Source organism: Balearica regulorum, chromosome 12 (genome assembly GCF_011004875.1).
Source record: "Balearica regulorum gibbericeps isolate bBalReg1 chromosome 12, bBalReg1.pri, whole genome shotgun sequence".
Lineage (NCBI taxonomy): Eukaryota > Metazoa > Chordata > Aves > Gruiformes > Gruidae > Balearica > Balearica regulorum.
In genome coordinates, this window is record NC_046195.1 from 13,173,236 (window position 1) to 13,199,825 (window position 26,590).

The 26,590-nt window shown below is 39.6% G+C and overlaps 1 protein-coding gene across 1 annotated transcript in view; it reads left to right on the forward strand.

Annotated features, from left to right (window-relative positions):
- Positions 1-4,588: 4,588 nt before the first annotated feature.
- The window catches only part of SH3GL3 (SH3 domain containing GRB2 like 3, endophilin A3), a 54,635-nt gene continuing 32,633 nt past the window's right edge, over positions 4,589-26,590 (forward strand). The window contains exon 1 of the mRNA XM_075764550.1: positions 4,589-4,808. Coding sequence (XP_075620665.1) covers positions 4,764-4,808 — 45 coding nt within the window. The 5' untranslated portion in view covers positions 4,589-4,763. The remainder of the gene's footprint in view (positions 4,809-26,590) is intronic.

The window sequence follows — 26,590 nt, forward strand, 5'->3', positions numbered from 1 at the left end:
CATGGAGAAGCATGTGGAATACAAACACAGGAAGGACACGAGAAGCAAAGATCTGGATAACAGTAAAGCAATGCATATTGAAAGTCAGCTTGAGAAGAACAATTGCATATGCCAAAAATAATTCACTAGCTACATTTAGTTAGAAGATCTGGGGAGCAGACATAAGCATCCTAAACAAAGGAAGTAGGTTAGCCAGAGTGTCTACCGGCCCCAGGGTCACATATTCCAGCTCTAACTGCCAGCAGCGTCCGTGTGGAACGGGGAGCTTTCCAAGTTCTGGTCAGTGCTGGCTGTGGAGAGAAGACTGGCTGTTCTTCTCCCTTTCGTATGAAATGCATACTGCAACGCAAAGCCGCGTCAGAAATACCTGAGCAAGTTTATCTGCACAGAAAGTGCTATGATATGCAGAATTACTTGTTTATGTTCTAGAAGCAAAATCATAGTGCTAGCCTGCTCCTGTACATGAACATATTTTCATATCACCAACTTCTTTTTTCTTAATGTAATTTAAAATAATTGTTTCATGTAAGTATATAGAAAGAGTGCTAAAACTAGCTCATGAGATGTCCTTAGTGGCTTCGGCATTATTTGCAGGAGGATTCTCTTCTTTGTTATTGGGGTAGTTTGCTGTTGGCATTGTTTTCCCAGTGTCAGCTCCCAGGTTTGTTTTGCAATATCAAACCTGGGAGCTGACAATGGAAAATAATTAAATGGATTAGACTTAGGACCAATTTCATCAAATGTTGTAGTCCTTTGGATTTCACTCCGGAATACTATGTTATCCATTACTTCATTTACTTGGGTCAATACTGAAGTATCACTGTCAATTCAATTTAGCATTCCCCTCTTTTTTCCAGAATTGTGTAACCAGATGAACGCTCACCTTTTTAGAAGAGCACACAATCTTATATCTGTACCTGCTTTATTTTCAAATCTTTCTGTAGGTTTGCTCTTGGGTATTGGCCAACTGTTTTTTCAAATGGCATACTTTTCCTAGAGGATCACCTTTTCAGAATGCTTATTTTCTAAGCACTAGTTTTCAAATATGTTCTTTTCCTGTGACCAAAAAACCACAGCCTATGACCACAGTTTTGACAATTAACGTGAAAAACTAACCAGGTTATCTGCACTGTCATTAAATACATATAGTCCTTATGGACATTAGTGGCTACCACATCTGTGCCTGCAAGTCTTGCCCACTTCTGTTTGTCTAACTGTTCACCCCTTTCCTCCTATTCAACATAGTCCTGTGGATGTATCATTTCTGATATAGCAGGATTTTTTTTTGAAGCTGAAAGCTACAAAAGCCTGTAGAAATGTAAAGGTTTGGCATTTTTTTCTTTGTGTGTTTTGGTTTGAAATTTTTGAATTTGAGGTTGCTAATCTCTAATGCAGCTACAGATGAAAACCTCCTTTACAGGTCTTTCATAGGTTTCTCTTAATAACCTTGGTCGTGGTAAGCTATGACTTGATTACTCAATAGGCTGTTTTGCCCTGTAGTTATTCTTGTTCTGGATCAGGTGAGTACATCCAAAGTCTCCTTCTAATGCCTATTGCAAGGTAAGCTGGTGCACAGTAACTTGTTTTGAATATTTAACCCTTAAGGAGTAAAAAAGTGCTTTACCTCAGTAGTGAGTGTGGCCTAGAATTAAATCCAATAGAATTTCATCACAAACTCATCTTTCCTCCCCCTTTTGATGTTTTCTTTTGTGGCAATAACTACCAAAGATCCAGATAACATTTCACTGACAGATTTCTCATTATTTTTTCAAGCAAAGTTGGATGTAGTTGGCTTCAAATTCCAAGTAATTTCAACTGTAAGATGCCTCTGGAACATTTTTTTAAATATTTCTAATTTTCATTCTGCTGAAAACCTAATACTTCATATGGCTGCTATTGCAGTTGCAGCTCTTACAGGTAAGGTAATTTGTTCATGGAAAACCAAATGCCTATAAGGTTGTTTGCCACATCTTCAGATTGAGTTTCCGCTGACTGTGTTTTTTTACATAATAGCGGCCACACTGAAATCCAAGTGAATTATGAATTTATTCCTTTATCCAAATACCTATTTTGTTTGAATTTTGCAGGACTGATTTTCAAGCCCAGTTCTCCCATATAAGTAGCCAGTACATATTTTCTAGTCACTGCCCTGATTTGAGCCTGGTTAGGACTTCTCAGTTTGTATAAATTTCACATCTGATTCAGTAACAATAACATGTTGGAACCATCATCAGTTGTTCTCATGCACTTTGAGATTTTCTCAGTAGTGGGACTGTAACTGTTGTTTAAATACTGAGCCATCTAGAACTTTTGCCCTGAAGGCCCCTCTTTCCCAGACTGTGAAGCATTTTTCACTGTGTCCTGGTCTATCTTCTGCTTCTAATGGTTATTTTTAATAGAAGCTTTTTTTGCATCATGTCAGCATTTATCTGAACCACTTCCCATAGTTTTTGCACTGTTTCTAATTTCCCTCATTTTACAGACTGAATTAGTAACTTTTCATAAAACTTAAGGAATATCATCCAGGAAATCACAATCCCTTTTTTCCATGAGATATAACCATGCCTGTGATTACAAAGCTCTTAGATATTGCTTAGCTAGCATATATTACTGGCTACAAACGATAACTTTTGCTTATATCTGAACTGAATACCAGTCTCTTTTTCAGGATGTCTCCCCCAAACCATTAACACCTGGACCACTCAAGTTGGCTCACTAATTAGGTTTTCACCTTGTCTGTATCATAGAGCAATTAGGCTATGCAGTTGAATTTCCACAGGGCATTTCCCACTTGCAAATTCTTGTACTACTTCAGCAGAGACATCACAGCTGCTACCCTCAGGTTACAAGCGGGATTAAAACAAAAAACAAAAAAAAAAAAGGAAGTTGCAGACATATAGCCTTACTCAAGTTCTTTATCTAATCCAATTTTACAGCTAACAGCCACAGTTACTCCATAATCCATCAATTCTCTTCCACAGTGACTTATTTCAAACTCCTTTCTTTGCTTCTGGTCCACCCTTTCTTAAAGGTGAAGATTAGCCAAAGCCTTCTCTCCCTAATTCCATTGTACACTAAGAGGTTGCTTTAATACCTGTTACAGAACTCCAATTTCTTATTTTCTCACCTGAGATCTCTACAAATATGTCACTAATTTAAGCCATACCCAGTTTGCCCTGGACAGTTAGCATCTTGCTGCCTGTTTCAATTACGAGGAGAAATTGGTGCTGCAATTGAGTGCCTGTGGTATAATCATGTTTACATGTAAAGAGGCTGAAAATGCTCTTTCCCTAGATACAGGTAGCACCAGATAGCATGGTGATTGCAGATCTCCTTCAAAAAGGACTCAGTCCAAAAACCTGAAAGGACTTCACCTCCCCATTTGTCTTCCAGAGCCAATGTGGACTGGTGCTATCCTCTTTTATCTCTTCTTCCTCTCTTCTACAGACTGTCCTTTGTCAAGTAATAGCCATAGGAGTTCCTTAACTCCTGAATATACCTGTCTTTACACTTTGTTTCACAGTGGTACACAATTATTTCTAACAGGTGGGACAGGGATTCCTTTCTCCCAATTTATAACATGACAATTGCTCTTAAAGTTCTTGTATTTTTTTGCCATTGTCCTCTTTGCTATTATAAAGAAGTAACTGTAACACACTCTGGAGATGCCTTTCTCTCCCAACTCAAAAAAAATGTGGTAAGCATGATGGCGGGTAACACCGAGAGCCCTGCTGCGCACAGCAAAGGTTCTCTCTAAACTGCTTCCGTGCATAAGTTTCAGCTGAATCGTAACTCCCAAACGATCTTACAGCCAGGATGGAGCAGCATATCACAGAGCATATCTTCCACAGAATCTGGGAGTGCCTTGCCAGTGCAGGCATAACCACATCTCATACTTCTATCAGCCCCTTGCTGATGCACAGCCATATTTAAGCATACAATGACTCCATTTTATACCAACCAACCAAACACCTGAGCCATTCTTCCATCCTAGCTCTTTCTAGTCCATCTGCTCCTCCAAGAGGGAGGCAGGCGGTGGGAGACTGTGCATTTCCGAGCCTTGAGCAGCATAAATGCAGCTGCAGAGTCAAACCACCAAGTGGATTTTGTTATGATGTACAGCAACAACGAGTTACATCCTGGACCACTGCAAGAGCTTTCATGTGTTAAAAGCTACAATACAATTATGATGTATAATACTAGATCTGAGGTGCATGAGCTCAAATAAAGATACTATATGGAAACACAAGAAATGAGACCTATAAAGAAAAAATTGGAGCCTTATTAAAAATAAGGCTAGCTCAATAAAATCAAACAGCTATTAGCTAGGCCTTCTGGTGCTTAAGCAAGTACCGTGCAATGGGAAGGATGCCCCAGCCGTAGCATCGGTGCGACCTGCTCGCAGGGATCCCCCCGGCTGCCCCGCAGGCAGCGCCCCGCCGCAGGCCGCCCGCTTCCCCCTCTCCGCCGTCTCCATGCGACATCGCAGCGTGGGCGTCTTCGAGCCCTCTCGTTTGCATAAGCCCCGCAAGCAGCCAATGGGCGGGTGGCTCTGGTTCTGTTATTTGCATGGGCCCTGGCGGCGGCCAATGGGATGGTAGCTGCTGAGCCCGCTTGGAAGGCGATGTTTCCATCTGCGCGGGGCGGCGGGGCCGTAGGTGCGGGTGACACAGCGAGAGGCCGGGCCGGCCGCGGGAGCCGTGGGGACCTGCCGGCCGCTCGGCCTGGGCAGCCGCGCTGCCTCGGGCAGCCGCGGGGGAAAGATGTCGGTGGCGGGGCTCAAGAAGCAGTTTCACAAAGCTAGCCAGGTAAGGGGAGCGGTTCCCGGGGCCGGAGCGGTGGCGGAGCCCCGGAGGGGGCTTTGCTGTTGACGGGTGGTTCGCCCTGCGCCCGCCGCAAGGCGCAGCGGATTCCTCGACCTTCTCCTTCTAGGTGGTGGCATCACTCTGGCACCTCGGAGAGCGTTTCCTTCAGCTGTACCTCTGGGTCCTCCCCTTTATTATTGCCTCCTAGCCTCTTGTGTTGATCTTCACACGGGAGGATTGCCTGTTTCCTTCTTTTCCTTGGGGCTTCGGGTCTTTCTTTTAATTACCGATATTTGTTATTTAATGATGTGTTTGTGGTTGTACTCTGAGGCCTCTGTTAAGGGTAGAGGCTGTAGGGTACTAGCTTTCCCCTGAAGAGTTCATTGTGGTGTTATTTCCTAAACTCCTGGTTTAATACCCTACCTGGCATACCATGTATTTGTCCTATAGAGGGTATCATGTGTTTCTAGAGTTTTCCCTCCTTTTCTAGATGCTGTACTCTTACCTTCTCCTGGGTGAACCTTCATCTTCTGACCCCTTTCTCTCCTGTTCTCTCTTCTCTTTTATAATGTGCTGCTTTAATACTTGTGCTGATTTCTCTTAGGAGAGAAACCCTTTTCTGTCAAGCGGGTGGACTGGTTGCACTACATAGCACAACAGTGCTGACCCACAGCCCCACAGTTGTTCGGTACCTCAGGCGGTGGCAGCAGTGGGATTCTTCTCACTGAACGTGTTGGGAAGCCTCAGCTGCTTTGCTTGCTTGTTCCAAGCCTGGGAAATCTGTGTTTGTGTTGGCTGTCATTAATGATAATGGCAATACTGAAATTAGTGTCTGGTACCTGTTCAGTCAGATTGGACAACTGCTCATCTTGGTGAGAGTTGAGAACATGAAAGTTCATTGAGTGCTTAGCTGTCGTCTTTCTAGAGCCTCCTTCAGGTATTTGACTTGTCAGCAGCCCAACTGCAGAATGTGCACTTTGTTTGGATATAGAGATGCTAAGTATTTGTATCTAATGTTTCTTTTCAGTAGTGATCTTATATGTTACGTACTGATCTTGAAAAATGTCATGAATCTGTATCTTTTAGTTAACTTTCACTGTTTCTTTGAGAAAATGTGGGACTTCCAGGGTAAACGAAGCCCAGGACAATTTGCTTGTTTTGCAACTAACTTATGCTGGTAAGTGATGCAGCCTTTGCGATGGTGAGTTTGTAACTCATGAAGCAGAAGATATTTAACTGAGGAAGTTTGAGAGGTAACCACAACAAGTGCTGTCTCGTCTAGCAACTGCTAACAGTGCAAGTTGCTTTATCCTGCCCAGATGTCAGGTAAACATAAAAAAAAAGGAGGAGATCTGATAAAAGTAGTAGTAATGGCAAAAAGGAACAATAGAACATATTGAAGTTGACTGTACAGTTATTGAAAAGTTGTGGTATGGCTTCCAGTATTCATTATAGTAATTACACTAAGGAATGCGATGCATAACTCAGATAATTTTCTTTTTCTCAGGGTGGGTCAAAGATAAAGTTTCCACTTATTTTCAAATGCAGGACTGAGCAAGGTAAGCTGATTGAAAAAGTCTCTCTTCAGGGAAAGAAATACTGTTTAGTAGGAAATGAATGGATAGGAAAAAGGTACTGAAAAGGGATTTTTTTTCAGTGCTTGAGGAAACACAAGACACTAAGAGCTCATTCTGGAAGAATTCAGATATGATATTGGGCAAATTCGTAGTGGAAAAAAATGACAAAAGAAATAGTACATCTGTTATGTAATAGAATATGTAGTTTATCAAAACATCCAGGTCTAAATAACAGATCTATTTGTCTCTGCGTGTCAGAGACAGAGTCATGCCTGTACCTATAAAGGTGCAAGCTAAACAGTTGTTGCCAACTAATGAAAATAAAGTGGAACGTGCAAAATGGAAATATTGGCACTCTATCTTTCAGCTAAATTCCTTTACAAAATGCTAAACCAAGCAAATAACAGAGCATGAAAGAGGTATTTCTCAACAGAACATTTGCTAAATCTCTAAGTACTGTAGGATCACTTAAGGAGATGTATACCTTTGTGTATTGAATGGATGAGAGAGCCAAGGGTAACTGTTAACAGCAGAGACAGGCATTGCTTGGGGAAAGAATGAAATTAATTCCTTTAGTGTTCCCAAAGGAGAATGGGGGCAGATGACAAAAACTGGCAAATTTCCCAGAGGACATTGAGGAATACTGAAGGGAATGAGACTTGTGCCAGGACATGTGATTAAGGAATAAGAATAATATTTGAAGGCTGACAAAACCTAAAGACAAAAAAACCTGAAGGATGAAGCAAGTGGGTTAAGACAGACTGTATTTGACAATTCATTCAGAAATGTGAATAAATGTAAAAAAAGTGACAATATCCACATATTTTCAAAAGATACTATTTCCATGCTAAAATAGATTTCCATTCAACTGAAATAAACTACAGTTCCAACTGAAATATAGAGTAATATAGATATATAGTTATAGAAAGATTAAGTAAAATAAATTGAGTTCCTGTATAACTCTTTATACTCTAACTGAACCATTTGACTGTTGCAGAACTGGGTTTTTTTTTTTTTTGCAAAAGAAATGCATTTCAGTTTTGTTTTTCTAAAAAGCTTGCATTTTCTGTGTGTCTTTACAGTTTTTGTGTTAACTAGCGGTGATAACCTTTGTGAGTAGGCTTAAATTCTAAGTTTAGAGAGTCCAGGGAAAAAAAGGAAACAATATTTACAGTTTTATACGTGCAGTTGAGGTTGCTGGGATGTTTGTCTGGTGTGTGTCAGGTTGGCTTATCTAAAGTTACAGTTAAGTAAGTAGGTGTTTGCTTTATAGAAGGCCAGCAGCTGACTTCTTATGATTTCTAAAGCCCTCATTGAAGTCGGGCATGACATGCTATTGCAGACTTGTTTGGTGTAGTAAAAAGTCGTCACGTCTCTGTTTGCAATCCATTAATTCACAATAAGTGTTCTTGGTGCTGTTGTCCTAAAATTTTTTTACTCAATTGTCTTCTGTTTTCCCTTCTGAATATAGTGCACATGTGTAGATTTTTTCACCTAAGTATCTGGTAGTGAGATTCAGAAGACAACTCTTGAGTTATGAGCATATGTTGGAATTACTGCAGTAAATTTTGCACCCCAGAGTGAGCGGCGTTTTATCTATTTTTCTGTATATTCCAATAAATAATACTGCAATTCTGTTCCATTATCTGTACCCTACTAATTGCTTCCTCTGGCATTACAGTACTGATAGACCCAAAGGTTATATATCTGTTATGTAATAGATAATGGCTTTCAGGTACACTAGAATTTTCTTTACTATGCTTCTTATTTAGGTTGTAAGTTTAAATTAAAACACTCAGGTGGACTGGAATGAGGCTGATCCCTTGAGTACAACTCATTTGACTAATGAAATACCAAGCAGAACATGTGTGGCATCTTACCACCTCTCCCGGACTGATAAGTGAGGGCAGGCTGTTTCTCAGAGCTGATTAGTGAGTCTCATGGAATTCAGCTGTTTTTTCTGTTTTTTTAACATGTATTTTCAAATAGAATTTTTTTAATTAACCTTCAGGGAGTTCTGTTCATGGTGAAAATTTGTCTTCAGTCGGTTTCTGCCTCTGACATACCTTATCTGTTTTCCTGTTTTCAGTTTGAAACCTTTTGATGTAGGTGGGTGTATCTCTGCCTGCTGTTTTTGTAGGACTTGATCTCGTGGTGGTTGTGCATGTGGGATAACCCAGATGGTGGGAGGACTGCATCTTCTGATGCATACTGGGATTATTTTTAGAGTGGTGTTTCTGTTTAGAAAAGCAGTAAGCGTAGAGAGTGAATAAGAAAGACTTAATAGGCAGCAGATGCTATTACAACTTCAGCTGTGCTCACACTGCAGCCAGGCTAGTATCTCGGTGTAAAGATACGTGATTTTTTCAAAGTAGTTGGAGGCTAGTGAGCTGAGAACCTTCTTCCCTCAGGGTGTTTTGAAAGCTCGACCATCATACTGGCATAGGAAATCTGCTGTTAATCTTGAATTCACATGTTTTGTGTCTTTTTTTTTTTAATTGTAGCTAAAGTCTGTGTATAGGGGCAATCTTATTATCAACAGCTTATTCATAGTGTATTTCTTAGGCGTAGCTTCTCAGCAATAGAAGAAATTAATACTTTTTTGAGGAAACACATGACTGCCAATTATTGTGAATATCTTATTTGTAACATAGGCATCAACAGTTATTGTTGGTCTATGCAGACTGGTTTGTTAAACCTTCTCCTATTGTCATTGAAGAAAGAGAGGCTCCAAGAGAGTGGGAATCAGGAGCTGGCTCTATTGTCTATAGATGGAGCCTGATGGTGAGCAGATCTTCTAACCAAACCAACCACAATCTGTTACAACTTTTTTGCTTTCTGAAATTTATTTAACATAGTGTAATAAAGTGTATGCTCTGTGCTGTCTTCTCTTATGTACCCTAAGTGGCGTTTGTCTCTTCAAGCACTGCATCTTTTTTTAGCAATGTTTTTAAAGGCCTTTTTCTATTTTTTTAAATACTTTTGGCTGTCACCAACAGTTGCAGGGATGCTGCTGCTTCTCTCCCAGATTCTGTGTTTACTCCATTGATTTATGTGGCATTTTGATCCGATCTGTTGGAAGGAAGATCAGAATCAAGATCTTCTTGTTCCCCAGACAGAATAAGTCTTGTGACTGGGTTTTGTTGTGTGGTTGTTTTTGTTGTCCTGACTATTTTTCTTTTTTGTTTGTATTTGAATGATACTAGCCTAGACATAATATTTAAGCTTGTTTTGAAGTACATGTTGACATTGAGTTAATACACAAAAAACTTTATTTACACAAGTTCTTGCTAGCAAAGGAAGTACTTTAGTAAACTGAGGAAGAGACAAACCTTATACAAGGAGAACTTGAACTTGCCAGTGAGACATGAAGAGAAACTCTTTATTGACTACGTGCAGATAAATTTGTTTCCTAGTTCGAAATACTGTCTTTTCACATCCAACCTGAATTGGGCATGATGAATCTAAGACCTTAGTAGAGAGAGAGTGAGCTTCTATCCTTTTCCTAGTTTTTATTAGATAATTGTGTGTATTCCTTTGCAAATCTGATAGAATTGTGGGGGTAGGACAGCGGTGGAAAGGATATTAGAATTTAGTTTATTGCCTGAGATATTTTGAAATGGATAATTATACTTCTAAAGACATGTTTCAGAAAGGAGAGTAAACCCTCAGCCACTGGCAAGGACAAAAAATAACATTGCTCTGGTGTCTGTATATATGTCGATATCTAGTTAGACAGTATAGTCTGTCTTTAGCTGTGTCATGACTGGAGACTGTTGTTATGCAATCCAGTAATTATAAAACTATAATGTGGATGATATACCTCAGATGATGTGAGGAGAGGCTGAGCGTTTGTGTAAATCTTTGAAGACTTGTTAGTTCATGGAGTATTTGTTGAGGTTTCTTTCTTTCTTTTGTTTTTGGTGGAAAACTTAGTGCTTCCAAAAGAAGGCCTCATTTTACATTTTCTTTCAAAGCAAAATTTTATTAATAAAAAGGGAGGGAAATGTGGTCTTGTGGCAAAGATCAGCGGATTTTGCGGGGGGCAGAGTGCAGTAAGGGGACGGTAATCAGCACTTTGTCTCTTCTTTGGCATTAGTAAGGCTAACTCACTCACTCTTGAGTTATGTGGCGGACTTTGTTGTGCAGCCCACCCTGCTTACACTGCAGCTTGCTTCCTGGGACCAAAGCAGGTAGGAAATAGGAAGACAGTTCCTTGTGGCATGAAGGTGATTTTCAATATTAAAAAATATGTGTGATGGAGTTGGGAGGAGGGAGAAACTAGCTCTCAAGCTTTAGGTTTACAGTTTAGAATTGTATTTATCACCTCCAAAGTAGCTGCCTGTAAGGCATCACTGTAGGAAAAAGAAAGTTCGAGTACTTCAGTCAGCGTACAAATTAGCAGAAGATAGCAATCATATGCCTCTGCAACCTTTAACAGTGCAGCTCTCAAAGCTGCAATAGATGGATAACAAGGCTGTAAATTGGGAATCTAGCAGAGATGCAGCTACAACTTGGAAGGAGGTTAGCTGTATTTTACACATAAAATATTTATATGTAAAAATCTGAATGGCATTGCAGTAGAAAATAGTATAGCATAATGGAATGGAAGCTGAACTTTCTCCTTGAACGCCTGTCCTTTTATAGATTCTTGGCTATGCTGAAGAGTTTTGCACTGGCATCCTGAAAGTTCGAGTGAGAGCTGGCGCTCTGTCCTTAACTCATGCTGGTACCTGAGTCATTGCGGCACATGCTGGGTAATATATTGCAGTGCAGTCTCTTGAGAATCCTGCAATGCTGAAAAACAAATAGACAAGTGAAGCGCAGCAACAGCATTGCATTCAGAGTTTCTTTAGCATCGTTTGAAGTTGTTTAAATATCTTGAACAGATAAATTTCTACCAAGAAGTTGCATTCCTATACAGAATTTGGGACATGCTTTGTAATATATGTATAGGAGGACAATTCTGCTTAGTTATACTGATAGAAATCTGGGATGACTCAATGAAGTCTCTTATAAAGGAATGTGCAGCATACCTGTATAACTGAGAGCAGAATCTGGCCTATAAAACCTCAGTCCAAGTGCTTGCTTCATACTAAGATAAGAAAGTTGTATATATTCAGTGGCACAATATAGCTGCAGTTCCGGAATAAGCTATTGCTGAAGAATAGAAGTGGGGTTTATATAACGTTTTGTCTGTTGTGCCATCCAAACACCAACACTTTCTGTAAACATACATGTAATTCAAGTTACAAAATACGTCCTGTTCTTCATACCTTCTGTAAGAACCCTATAAAACCCAAACATTGTCTTACAAGGATACCATTGAGAACAAACTGCTTCTATTTATGTTAATGCCACTTTCACCCCAGTGTATTGTGACAGTCTAATTCTTACTGTGCTGTCTTCTCATTGTTAGTCTTTTACCTGTTCGTGGAAAGGAAGCCACTGCTGGAAGTTTTTGTCTAGTTAAAAGTTGAAGATGCAGGTTTTAACAATGCTTTTAACCAGTCCAGTTAGAAAAGGGCTAATCAAATGTTAGATTACACCTTGAATTCTGTTCCTAGTGTCCTATCACTGTGTACCTGTTTCTATTATTAAAGTTATTAAGAGTTATATGCACTGATGGAAGAATATACCAGTTAATTTCTTGCAACATCTTAAATAGCAGCAGCTGTGTATGTGAAACACAAAAATAACTTGGCCTTGTATGCTTTCGATTCAAAGGACGATGCCAAGCCTCGGATGACAATTAATTCTCTTTCTGTACTACCCTAATTAAATTACATTTTTGATACTGTACCTGTGTTTAATGAACTGCAACACCTGCAGTGAAATTAGCCTGGTTAGGAGCCGAACATGATTATAAGAATCCAGGACTCAAAGGAAATCAAGGGGGCTCTAAAATTCCAGTTTCTATGATTGGCAGTGTTCCTGTTCTTGTGCAGTCAGGTTACAGATCTAAGGTGAAAAAGCAGGGAAATCTTTTTTTTTTTTACTAAGAAAAAAAGAAATAAGATATTAAAAACAAGTATAAATGGTCCTATGTATAAATGTCCTATATATAAATGGTCCCCTTCATTCCCTTGTGAGTGCTTTGCAAATGCAGGTATGTCTCGCTGTTCCTATTCTTTTTTTTAACAGATGCAAATAAATAAGGTACTTGAAGGTGACATGACTTCAAGGTCAAGGAGCTAGTCAGTGGCAGAATGAAAAGTAGATTATGTATTTCCAGACTATAGATGCAATGTCCAATCCTTAGAAATAGTGCTTTCAAACTTTGGGGTTTGAAAAGGTGTGTAGAAGAACCACGTCATGTGTAACTGTGATTTTTTTTTTTAATTCTCTTTTATTTTGCACAAGATAAATATGAAATGTAGATATGAGTTTGGGTTAAAGCTTCTGTATAAATGTGGTGTAATTCCACTGACTCAAAGTTCAGCAGGCTGAACATGGTATTTTCACTTTACTGTTTTTAATACCTCTGGAACGGTCAAGCAATCTTTTATTTTCAGATAATGATGTGTCCCCAGCAGAGAATAATTAGGAGAAAAAATTTACTTAGGGCCATAAATAAGATGTGGGATTGGAGGTCAGAAAGTCACTGTTTTGATTCCAAATTGTGAGTTTCCCTTTTGCAGTCCTGTTGAGAGTGCTAGAAAGTGAAATTTGGTGCCTATGCCATCCGCGTGGTCAGAGAATGCCACAAATGTGGGAAGGCTTTCTTTTTTCCCCGCAGAAAATGTGGCACCTGTCAGCTTGGCTTCTGGGTCACAGTAGGCGTGTGCATGGTGGGAGGGGAAGAAGCCCCTTTAAGTTATTCATCAAAGACTGTAACTTTTAATCAATTCAGAACCAGCAGTTCCAGTCTGCTGTCTAGAGATTCCTTCCAAAGAAAATAATAAGATGTCAGGATGAATTCTGCTTTTGGTGTAAGCTGCTTGGATGTCTGCCTGGAGGCACTGGAACATAGCAACTCTTACTTGCCTTTAAGATTAACTGTTTATTATTTTACTGCTGTAGCATCTGAATACTCCCTACCTGTTTTTTTCCCCTGTAAATTGCAGTAATCAGCTAAAGTTACTTTGTTAGTGTTGGAGGTGGGGCTTTTCTGTTTGCTTTTGCTGGAGGAGGGGAGAACAAGCAAAACTTCTTCACTTCCCTGGTCTGTCCTACAGCTCTCCAAATGCTCAAAGACTACTGACGTTGTTCCTCAGTGGAACTTTCCCTTCCTCCTACTGTGCAGTGTGAGTTTGCGCTAGTGTCGGTCACTGTATTTTAATTTAATGGGAAGGAAAACTTCTGTGGTGAGCAGTAGAAAAGAGAGGCACACAAACAGAGGTGAATGGTAAGCTTAGGCAGGAAGGGAGTTCCTTGCTGCAATACCTTCATGTTTGAGGTTGCAAAAGAGACTCCAAGTTAAATATGTCTTCAGTGGATACTGTCTCTCATCAGTAGTTACACTCTACAGGTTTTTCTGAAACCATCCACTTGGTTTCATTTATTCTGAGTGGGCCAGGTACAGGTGCACTGCTCGCAAAGGGGCTGAAGGCACTGATAAACCCGAAAGTTGCTCGGCTGCCAGGCTTGTGATGGTGACCTGTAAAACAAGGATGTAAATAAGGTAACACAAATAGAAAGGAAAAACAGAAGCATCCACAATTACAGATTTGGCCCAGCCTAAATGTCTGTGTTAGTGTAAGGTGATCTGATTTCCCAAACACACTGTATTCTTGTTTATTAGTGTGATGAAATTTATGATCTATGTTCAAAAGTCAGGATCGCATGTATCTATCTACTCTAGAGTCAGGAAATGACAATTGTGTCCATCTGGCCTGAGCGCTGTGATCTGTGCAGGTCAAATGAAGCAGGTGTTTGCAATGTGCTGTTCCCATTTGTGGTTAAATGTGAGGTCATTAGGCTTCACCAGGTGTTCTGGATGTGACTTGTTTGTGGTAGAAGAATGTTTTTCTTGTTTCCAGTTTCTTTCCAAAGGTGGAGCAAAGGACTTTTTTCAGGGTAGTTTTAATTTTACACAAAATCAGTTCAATGATTTGAAGTATGTATATATATTTACAGTTAATTTAATATCAATATGATCTTGAAATGCATTGAAATTCAAAAATCCTTAAGGGCTCATAGGTGTGAACAGTCTTACCTCTCTCTGTCTCTGAGAGTTTTACTGTGGGTAAATGGAAATTGAGGATGATAGTTCTATTATTATGTATAAATATAGTGTGTCTATATAACCTGTATTTCCTCCCCCACCATCTTTAAGCCTTTGGACAAAAAAACCTCCTCATAGATAGCCTCTGCCCAAAATATATTTGCAAGATATTCTTAGAAGGCAAAAAAACTTGCCCTTCAGTTTCCACACTTGTATATCTGAACAAGCATCGCTTGTAGAAGAACTGAAAATTCAGCATGTGGAATGACACTTGCCCTGAGCAGTGCTGCCCTGGGTCGCTCACTCTATCAAAGGTCGAGGCTGAATTACAAGATTTCTTTATCAGGTATAGTCGTAGCTTCTTACGTTGCTTTTTTGGACATTACCTTCGTGAAAATGCTCTTTAGAGCTTCGTCATTAGTTATTGTCGTACTTCCGAGTTCTAGTCAGATTAGTGTGGGATTGCAGAAATTAAGCCTTTCTGTGTGGGATTGCACCCTGCTGCAAAGAAGAAGTTCAGACCAAGAAGTCTTGTGCTATCGATAGCTTGCATAACAGATTTGTGACTTTGCGCTTAGCACCTCTTGGTCCGTCAGCACATTTGGGAAGCAGCCAGAAGACTAGTACAGCTCACTCTATCTGATGAACAAAAAGTTCGTTTATACAAGGGGAAAAGATGCACATAAATATAGCTGCTCTTGCACAATAGTAGTAATGCTTCTGGGAATTGCTTTTTTTTTTGCTTATGTCAAAATTACGTTTAAAAAAATAAGGAAATTATTTTGTAAATAAAAAAAGTGAAACTTCATGAACTCATCTTACCAAATGTCAGTTTATGTGATACTTTGTTCAAAATTATACAAAAATTGGAAAAATTACAGGTTTTGAAAAGCCTAGTTTCAGGTGGAAAAAGTTTGTTTATGAAGATTGTATATACTCTTTTAGAGCATTACTTATTTTGTCATCCAAAATAGTGACTGCTTGCCTTGTTAATTACTTTTTGTAGTGTATCATCTAAGTTACTCCGTCAGCAGATGTTCAGTTATTGCCAATGTATGTGTGACAGAGTAAATTTTATGTTTTGTTCATCACTTGGAGCACGTAAAATACACTAAATGGACTATCTTTGCATCAGCACTTTGGCATAGATGAAGCATGGACACTAATTCTAGTAATGCATGGTGTTATTCTAATAATAAGTGGACTGGCTAAAATTACTGTTCTGGTGTAAATCAGAAATTACTGATTGGTGTAAAAGAAAACAGTTTCTGTCAACTTGCCTGTTATTTCTAAATTTAAGTGACTTAAATATACAGAAATTGACTTACCAACACTTGCAATTTCTGTAAATGTATGCCAGTTGTCATTACTACTCATAAAATACTGCTGTGCAAATAGCTCGTCTGTAATTCTTTTCCTCTTCTAGTATTCCTGGAAGCTTACATCTTTGTGTGTTTAAATTAATGCAGTTATAAAGATGCATTCAGTGTGTTCACAGATATTGCTTAAAATAGCATTCAAATGTTAAAAAAAAAATAAAAAATCAGTTGCTGTATTTCCATAATCCAGAAAGTAAATGTAAAATGAATTAGGTACTGCAGACATTGGTGGAACTCTTGTCAGTCAGGGCTTTAATTTACGCACATCATTCTACATGGCACATCTTAAAGGAGTTGAAAAATAGCAAAACTTTATTTTCTTTGTATTTACTTTTCCAAGCAGCGATTTCAAATTTTAGAAAACTCTGTGATTCTGTAGATTATTAATAATACAACTTTAAATTGCATAATGAAGAGCACATTTCTATATGTATATTCTTAAATCTTGATCAAATGTATATGATAATTAAAGGGCCATGTTTACTGCTTTGGTATGAAGAATGCAAGAATTGTGACATTTTCATTGGGAGTGAGTTTGTTAGCGATTGAGATTTACCCTTCAGTGATCTCTTCAGCTGTGGTTCAAGGTTCCTGTTCCCTGGGACTTGGCCTGTGTAGTTGCTGATGGGTGTACTGCCGCCTTTGTAGGAATTTCCTGCTACAGAGCCCTGTGCCAGTGCTGAGGAGGATAGTGCCTTTTGACATCACTTGCGCTAGTGCTTCAGAGGATTTGTGACTTGGGGATTTGTGTGTTGTTCTGTGTGCAAATTATGCTTGGAAAACTTTTCCAGTTTTCTCTGTCATTTGTTTAAAGGTGGAATTTGGTAAAGTTCAGTAACAATGAAATACAGGCAATTTTGTGTGCGTGTTGAGGAAAGATCTTTTTTGTCCCCATGGATGAAGTCAGCGGTCCGTTTCTGCAGTGCTGCTGTTACCACTAGAAAGAACTGTGCCTCATGGAGATTCAGGGCAGCGCCTGTCAGTCTTAGCAGTGTGGTTTGTGGTATTGCATGTAACAGTGTGTTGCTGCCTAAAACCACTAGTATATTTTGAAATGGAGTTGTGAAAATAAAGGCAAAAAATCTTCAGTGACTTCCTCTCCTGACTAGTCACAGTGAACACAGTGCTGAAAATAATCCTTTTTTCTTTTTCTTTTCACTATGATACCTGGAGTTCTTCATTTCCTATTAAGTGAATCAAGAGAGCATGGATTATTAAAAACTTTCAGATACACAAGAGTGGTTGCGACTTGTTTGTTCCATTTAGGTTTTGCAACTCACAATCAGCACAGGCTGTATTAGCAAAGAGAAGATGATACCTTTAAGTCCGCTTGGTTTTCCCCATGGGTATCGTTGCTAAGGACTTCAGATGAACCCCAGTGAAGTCAGCAGTACTGCAAAACTGCTGGGAGCATGTTGTTGGATTTTTCAAAATATTTGAGTAGTGAGACTGTTACACCATTAAAACTCAGTTGCTTTTGTAGTGGACCAGGAACAGGAAGCACATTACTTCAGTGCTCTAATGCTGAATGTGAACTTAAAGGGTGGTGAAAACTGTCAACTAAGATGGCTTTAAAAAAAGCAACAAACAAACAAGAAACCTCTCCAGCAGAGGAGATGACAGTGTCTTGCTGATTCAAAGGGAAAGCGTGCAATGCCTGTACAGCAGGAACAGGTGGATTGCCTTGAGTAGCAAGTAACAGGGACCGACTGTGTGGCAGAAGTATGTGGGTGTTTCACAATGCACTAAAAGCAGCGGAAACTACAGAACTGACTGCTCAAAAAAGTAGGAATGATGCCACTTAAATCAAAATAATGTGCAGGAAAAAGTAAGGGTAAGAGAAGGAGTTGTCAATCCATTTTATAGTGACTTAATAAAATCCACAAGGCTAGTGTAAGTGCTAAAAATGTAAGCAGTAATTTAATTATATTGAAGGACAGATCTCTAACTCGATTATGTGGGAATGGAATTCCTAAGAGTTATTGCCTGATGGAAGGTAGTTTCTGAAAGAACAATAAATAGAGACTATTTGTCACTTTTCATGCATACAAAGTAGACTTGCTGATGAACGTCATGCTGAAGTGTGATGAGCAATAGTATGCTAATGTGGGGAGAAGTTAATTCTAAGCCAAATCAACCAAAAATTATGATTTGGACTGTCAGTGCATCTGGCTATATACAACTTCTGTTGACAGTTGTCTTGTTCTCCTCTGTACAGCTCACTTGGGGCTCTGTAGTGGATGAGCTTGACCACATTTTTTATGGATAATGGATTCACTAAAACTGTCACTTTATGGCACTGCCAAGGGAATTTTTACTGTAGATAAATACGTAGCTGTATAGTAACTTTTAAAAGCTAAAAACAGTGCTCCTAACTATTCACAGCGTATCTTTCAGTGTTAGCAGCTCTTGAGCTTAGACCAATTTAAGAACACTTAACCCAAACACATAAGCTTTGAGCTTAAAACTGTGAATCACTGTTAAAAGTGCCTGTATCTTATCTATGTTATTTCTCCTGTGATTGGTCTGTATTGGCACTTAATAGAAACCAGAATTAGGTTAGCCCAAAACCTGAGTAAACTTAAGGCATAAAGTCAGAAAGAGGTGGTAGGTGCTTGGTGTCCTGATAAGGAGGCTCAATGTACTTGGCCTTCAGAGAAGGAGAAAAACAAAAAAAAAACCCCAAAACCTACAATTTTAGACCACAGCTTGTTTTTATTCAAATGGGTTTTCAATAAAGCCATCTAATAAGCAGAGATCTCTGGTCATGGAAAATGCAGGAGGCCAACTGGATATTAATGAATTATGTAGTGCAGTTAAGTGTTTTCAAGAAGAAAAAATATTTAAATGTTTTAAGGATTTTAATTGTCTATTCTGCACATGCAAGCTATGATTTATGTGTTGACTGATCTCTCTTATCTGAAGAACTAGGATTTATTTTTTGTTTCAAATGAAGTAAAAGGAATAACACCACTAGTATATGCTACTCTAACAGAAAAATGTTGCAATGGGCTATTCTGTAACACCTCTAACCAAGGCAGACTTCATCGGGGACCCAGCTACAGGGCAATACACTGGGCTGTGCATCCAGGAAGCCTTGAGGTATTTGCTCAGCTTTACATCCATGGCCAGCTCTGGGACTGTTCATGTGCTGAAAGCTGCCTAGACCCGCTCCCGAGTTCAGACCTGTGCTATCATCAGTGACGTATTTAATGCTAGCTTTCGCAAGAGCCAGTGCGAGCCATTTTGCCTGAATAAGCTAGGGTCGTTTAACCTGAGGAGAAAAAAAAAAAAGTCAAGGATCCATTTTCTGGGCTTAATTCCAGGGCATTGTGCTGGAACTAGTCAGATAAGGTTCTGGGAACATGAAGTGCAATAGATTCCTCTTAGAAGCTATGAATCAGAGTAGTGCACTCTTCCAGAACTACGACTGACAGTATGCCAACATTTTCTAGAACAAGGCAAAGCATAGATTTTCACTAGACTGAGTGACAATTGCTAGATGTCATGTGAAGAGGACAGAAATGAAGAGGTATTGAATGGACAATGTAATGTAAAGCTTACTTAAAGACAGAGAGGTCATTAAAGAAGTCAGACTACCTCAGTGGAGGGTTAGATTGTTTTTTGTACGCATACCTTTCCGCTGCATATGCAAGTCTTGTGTTTATGGAATCGGCTTTAACAGCTGGATGCCATCAGACTGAGGATGCAGTTGCACGGCAACTTGCACCACCCTAAATCTAGGCCATAGTAGCCTTGCTCTACCCCCAGAGTAAGGTCCTGCCCACTTCCTGGACTCAGCTCTGAGTGCTTGTCTGATCGCACACTAAGCTGATAGAGGCAGCTTGTCCATCTGAAAACTAACCTAGCTCAAATGTGTGATTAGCTTTCAGGTGGATTAACTCACTGAAGCAGCTCACAGCGTAGTTGCATGAGAGCTAGTACCAGTGCAAGCGAGGTGGTGGGAATGTCTCGACAGGGATGAAAAGGATTTAGAGAAGGCTAAGCAGCAGTGGAAAAATACCTTAATGAATATTAGACTCTGTTGTTCACAGCGTAGACTACACCGTGCTTTGCATCTCATTGACATTCTGCATGATTAGTCAACAAGAGATCTCTGCTGCCGGTTCCCCCGGGTTTCGTGGTGACTATAGTGATTATGATGATGATCATCTGAGGGCAAACAGAGGAGACAAAAAGATCTAAGCATGTTCCAGCAAGCCTGTGGTCCAAACAGGGCAAACGAATGGTTTAAGTAAAACAGTGGTCAACCTGGATGTAGGTAAAAGGAATGTTCCTGGTGAAAGCAGCACCGCAAGCCATGTAACCTACAAATCCTTTGAGTGATGGGGCTTACACAATGAGAGCTGAGAGTCTGACTTCAGTGGAAAACTGAGAATGCTGTTAAAAGAAGAGGGGGTGGAGGAAAAGTGGCCCTTATTTCAGCTGTGGGGAGTATCAGGGGAAGGAAGTTCTGCTCAATTACAGCCAGGACTAGTGTGATGAATGATGTAGAACAGAGATACACGTTAGGGTAAAGTTGTAAAAGGATGTTGGAGGTAGCAAGAAGCAAGCTAACCTTTAAAAAACTAAATGTGATATAACTTTTCGTGATCTTTCAATACTCTTTGGGCAAAACAGAATGTCCTAAGGGACGACTTTGACAATTACTTGTTAGCATCTGTAAAAGCAATCTTTAAATTCAGTCATGAGAGACATCTAATGTAGAAACATCTTAAATCACACAGGAGTTGGAGTAAGTAAGAAGATAATATGAAAGGTCCTCATATTACTTGGAAAGGAAGCGTGTAAAGGGGTTGTTTAAATCTCTACTTCTAAGGGGTTTGTTTTATAGCATAATCACCCTTTCTCATCTTCACAGTGGGCATATATGAGTTTGTCAGAAGGAAGCCACACCCTCCTTACAGGCACAGAGAACAACTTTAGAAAGAGGGATTGTTTTAAGGCCAAATCAGGATTGTATTGCTGCCAAGTGAATTTTTGCACCAGGAGCTTGTGGAGGAAGGAAGAAGTGTTAATGTGATAACAGCCAGTGGAACTCGCTCTGTGTGTAACTTGTCATTCACAGCTCTAGCTCCTCTCCAGGCAGAGCAAGGGGGACGAAATATTGCCCGGTTGTTATTCCTGAAACAGGATGCCTAAACGGAGGCAGGAAATGGTGCCGGCAGGGTACGTACCCAGCACTGAGTCTTGCTGCTTGTCCTTTGTCACCCTGCAGAAGGACCTCCTCTGCCCAATGTACCCACTACCACCATGCTCATGCACGTGCTGTCACGGTGTATTTGGGCTGGATAAGGAAGTCCCAAATAGATCATAGTGTGGAATAAAAATCCGCAATTCTTACTTTTCGAGGAAGTTCAGAATGTTTTCTTTAACAAAAGTTTGGAACTGAATGAAGAAGCAGTGAAACTGGAAAAGTGAGGAAGGCTATTAACTAAAGATTATTTTTTTTTTTATGGCCCTTTGGTGGCTTTATACTTATGTTTTTAGGATATGCTCACTTCCACAAGTAGCAAGATTTTAAACAGATTAGGGAACAGTATTTTAGATTTGCAGAATGAAATACAGAAGTAAAAGAGTGATTCTGTCTGTGTGGAGCTTTATGGTTTCATGTATGTCATCGTTCTTGGCTACAGGAAATCTCAGATCAATGAATTTGACTGAATTTTTGTCAGACTTCAGTGTAATCAGGTTTTGTCATTAAAAGCACTTGTATGTTCTCTTCTGAAAAGTAGACAGTCTTTAGTCTCACAATATATTTACATAGTCTTTTAAGTAGGCTTGCAGAGCAAATAAGGTGCCTGCGTCTAAAAGTTTAGATAGGTTAGTTTATTAGATTTGAATTCTTAAAGATGCTTTCCTATTGACGTACGCAATAATGATTACTTTCAGTTTACTGATTTATAAATGCATGTGTAGGCATCAGTGTTGAGTTCTTTGGGAAACAGTGGAGGTTTGTCAGGAAAGTGTTCAAGGTTTTGCAATACAAAGTAGTTTTTGTTGTACAATGCGTGTGCTAAAGAATAGCTTTAGCAGACAAGTTTGACTAAAATGCTCAGTAATACTGTGACGTGTCACCGCCTGGTGCGAAATGAGTCACTGTCTATAGAAATGCAAAGTCGCCTTATAGAGTCCAGAGTCTTGTACTTTATTCATATGTGGACAAGAATGTCCTTTGTCCGTGATACTGTTTTTCTTCATTATCTGTATAAATTTAATTTAAGCTCACAGATACCATGCTGAGGATTGGTGTATCCACTATTTCGTGCTAACAATCTGTTTCATTTGTATCATTTGCCTCCATTTTCTATGGGTTCAGTATATTATATATTACGCTTTTTTCACTGCACTTTTAGATGTGATTGAAGATGAGGTATGGTTGTCAAAGTGGAATAGCCATGGTATTTCTACATGGCCATATGTGGAAATACTGGCCTCAGAGCTGTCATTATTTGGGCTTGTCCGAACGATTGCTCGTGTTCTGTTGGAACAGTTGCAATGAGTAGGAAAGGTCATTTGGTGCTACTTGGAAAGACCATAGCTAGAAGCCATCAAAGGGCAGTCTGAAACCTTTCTGTGCAGAGATCTGGGACAAGTTTGGAGAAAGCATGAGTGATAGTTACTGGTGCTCTGTGATTTATACAGTGGCATTGAGATTAAGGCTTTATTTAGGAATAGGATTTTGCTCTTTGGAAGGGAGCTGGATTTTGTCACAAGCGAGTTGCATTTATTGGCAAGGAGGAGTAGGAAGCACGTAGAAAGCTTGAAAAACTATGAGTTTGCAATGGGATAGACTCAGTTTCTGGAATGTACTTCTCAGTGTTTTTGCTGCCTCCAAAGTTCAGTAGCTGCCAAGGGCATCAAGAACAAAAGCGCTGTGGTTTAGAAATTCCTATGTGAAGCCTGCATTGCTTGCTTTGTCATTCCACTGCCGTGGTCAAACAGTTAAAGTGACAATTGCAGCGCTAGTGGCGTGTGCTGAGAAAGCCTGTTGAGGTACCTGGGAAGAATGTCAAGTCTGATACAGATTTCAAGTTTAAAGCGTTTGAGATGGTGGATCGCCATGTCCAAAAGAAAGACTTGAGATCACAATGTCTCTCAGAATTGTAGCACTAGAAGCAGTGGCTATGCCCAAGTTCAGCTGGTTTAAGAGCCTGTAGGACCCAAAGGTAAAAGTCCATCTTCAGCAGAGTGTTTGGATAAGTTAATATCAAGCTCCGTTAATCACTGGGTGGTCAGTTCATTTGTGAGGGATTGGGGGGGAGCAAGGGGGCAGGGCGGGAATTTTGTTTGAATTGCTCTTTATTGGCGTTGGGCTCCTTTGCCCGAATGGCTTGGAATAGCAAACGCCAGGCCTCTGCAGCTGAGATGTGCTCGCTCTCTGTGCCTGGAGTCGAGCTTCTGCTTTGTGACAGCTGCTCTTTTTTTAAAATGTACAACACATTTCTTTTCACGTTATTCAACAGCTAGTATTTAAGCTCTGTACTAATGGTTAAAAAAGAATAAAGGCGGCGTGTAATTAGGAAGCTGAGAAAGCTGCTGTATGTTATGGGAAAGAAATCAAAGGCGGCGCTTTTACAACTACAGTTGAGGGTCTTGCCAAAATTATCTGCCTATGGTTACTGATTGCTTAATATTTTCTGTCACAGCTTAGTAAAGAAAATCATCTTAAATAAGTACTGTATGCATTATAAGAGAAAGGACTTGGCCTTTTAGGTTTAGAAGTGGTGGAATACATTCCTTTAAACGTTTCCTGCTAGAATAATGTTAAACATTCTGTATCCTTCTAGCTTGTGTATTTGTCTGGTAATCTTACCTTGTAGAGCTGCAGGGTCTGACCTGGAGCTTAAATCAAAAAGTGTTTTTGCTGCTGACAGATCTGAAGATAGGAGGAGACTCAAGTCCCATTTAAAAATTGAAGGATTTAATACACATCGATGACATTTTGTCTAAGTGAAAGACTTCTAATCAGAGACCTTTACTCTTGCAGATGATTTAGAACTCTCGGTGTGTTGTAATTTCTGAACCTGGCATTGCAGTACTTTTATAAGGCGTTTGGCAAGTAGCTGTTCACAGTTAATATAAGTGGTGATGCTTATCTGTTGTGTTCTTAAGTTCGAGTGTCCATGCATGTGTGGGAAAGTGCTTTTGCAATTTAAAGGCAGAAGGTCAAATTTAATGAAACAGTCATAAACAGTGCATATCTCTGTGACAGACGGCAAAGCTGATAGGAAGTAGCTTGTCAAGCAAAGCTTTGTTACAACTCTTCTTGAAAGCAAAGGTAGTTATATCTCTTTCTAGCTCTTCCCCCCGCTCCTCTTTCATTATTATCTGTTTCTCAAAATAACAGCAAGTACATGATCTTCTCTGGGGCGTTTGCTACAGTATTTTTGTCCTAGGACTCTTCATTCTTTCAACCTTGAGTTAGAGACTGTATAAATTAACAGTATAAACCCCTCTTGTACTTTGATAAAAGAACATGAGAGGGTACCCATAACTGACTCCTGAGCAGAGTACTGAAAAGAACAAAAGTGTGTGCAGCTCTTGCTGGGGACAGAAAACAGAGACTGGCAGGGGGAAAAAAAAAAAAAGGTGGTGGGAGGAGGAGGCTGGCTTGTGAGAGACAATATTTAGGATGGAGGGCTGGATAAATTATCATCATCTGTAGATGCACAAAGTAACTGGCCATTCTAAAATGTTTCCTTTCCTGCCTAAGTATAAATTCTCTTAACAATTTATCAAGCCACTGCTCATGGCTGTGGGAATATAGGACAAGGGGTAGTGGGTTTAAGCTGAAGGAGGGTCGATTTAGATTAGATGTCAGAAAGAAAGAAATTCTTTACTGTTAGAGTAGTGAGGCACTGGAATAGGTTGCCCAGAGGGGTTGTGGAGGCCTCGTCCCTGGAAGTGTTCAAGGCCAGGTTGGATGAGGCTTTGGGCAACCTGGTCTAGTGGAGGGTGTCCCTGCCCACAGCAGGGGGGTTGGAGCTAGATGATCTTTGAGGTCCCTTCCAACCCAAACCATTCTATGATTCTATGATTATTTTTTCTTTCTTGAAACTTAAGCAGCAGACTGGAACCATAGCTGGACAGTTCTTTGGTCCTCTGAGTTGGGCTTAACATTGCAACTAACATCATGATTAGACCTTTTTTTAATAAATTTTATCTTTAAGTGATTTAATAAGTAATTGTTTCATAGGACCAATATATACTGGTGACAAGGCCAGAGGGGGCACAAGTAAGTGCATCTGGAACAACTCTGTGAGGACCCATTCACAGAAGTATCTAGATGAGAAACTTGGCGATGGTCCTGACACTAGGCTTTCCTTCTGAGAGCAATCAATTTGTTTTTTAAATGGTAAAGAAATTCTGTTCCTTAATGCGGAGCACAACAAGCTCTCACTGTGTGACTGTAAATCTTGAGTTATGAAACTAGTGACTTAAGTAAATATACAATTTACAAGCTGTCAAACAAATCTCTAGAGCTAACCTGTCTAATGGACGTGGCATTGCATCAATGGGTGCCCTGATTTCAGATTGACAAGGCTATATCAATCTATATCAAATTCCAAGGTGGGAGAGAGCTTGGGGATAAAAGTGAAGTTACTTTATCTTCTCTGTTGTTTGTGAGTTGACTAACTCAAACAGGGTGAACTCACATTAAAAATAGACTTCAATGCAATGAATATGCTCTAAGTGAGGTTAGTTTGTGTCAGTATACATAAATAAAAAAAGCTATTAATATATATATATTACAAATTCCCTGGGTTCCTTTGATTTATGTACATTCACTGTAATTTAAAAAAGAAAACAAACCATAAACTGTCTGTTTATATTCAGCTTAGCAATGGAAAATTTGTATCATGCTAGTGGGAAAACAATTGGACTACTAGAAGGTACTGTCAAATGCAGAAAATAGACACACTGAAGAAGAAAAGACTTCTTTTGCTGTCTACTCCTTATTGCACTTTTAAATCTCTTTAGGACATCATTCCCCAATCATAGGAAAAAAAACATATAAAATCATTTAAATAATGACACTTCCTCGAGTTGTTACTTTTCTTTTAAATGGAATCAACCCCTCCCCTCCAGGCAAGTTGAGATAGCAGTGAAATTACTATTTTCACCAGCTGGTAAACGAATAGCCTATCCAGGACTTACCTTTCATTCCCATGCTTTTCCAGATGCAAATTGATATCCATATGGTCTGTAATAGTAGGTTCTGAAGAGTTAGTGCAGTTCATCTCTAGTTACAGTGTGTCAAGGAAATTATACTAAGAGCAATAATTTCTATGGCAAAGATGCTGCTGTAGAATGTGCAGAATTTCAAAAGTTACAAAGGCATTTGTCTGACTAAACTTGAAGATATCTCTAAGGAAGCAATGAACAATGGGCAAGCTGCTGTCCCAAACAAGGTACAGTTAGGGGATATTAGAAACCATAAAATAGCGACAGCATAATAACAGCAAGCAAGGCACTTACCTTCCTGTATCACCTTCATTAGTGTTACTAACCGTGGCCTGTGTGCAGCTGTAGGAAATGGTATTGCTGTTTTTGCAGTGGCAATACCCTGTGTAGGAAGAAGGTACAGAAAAAGACATTTTAAAAGAAGTTTGGAAATAATCATTGACCCGTTTTACT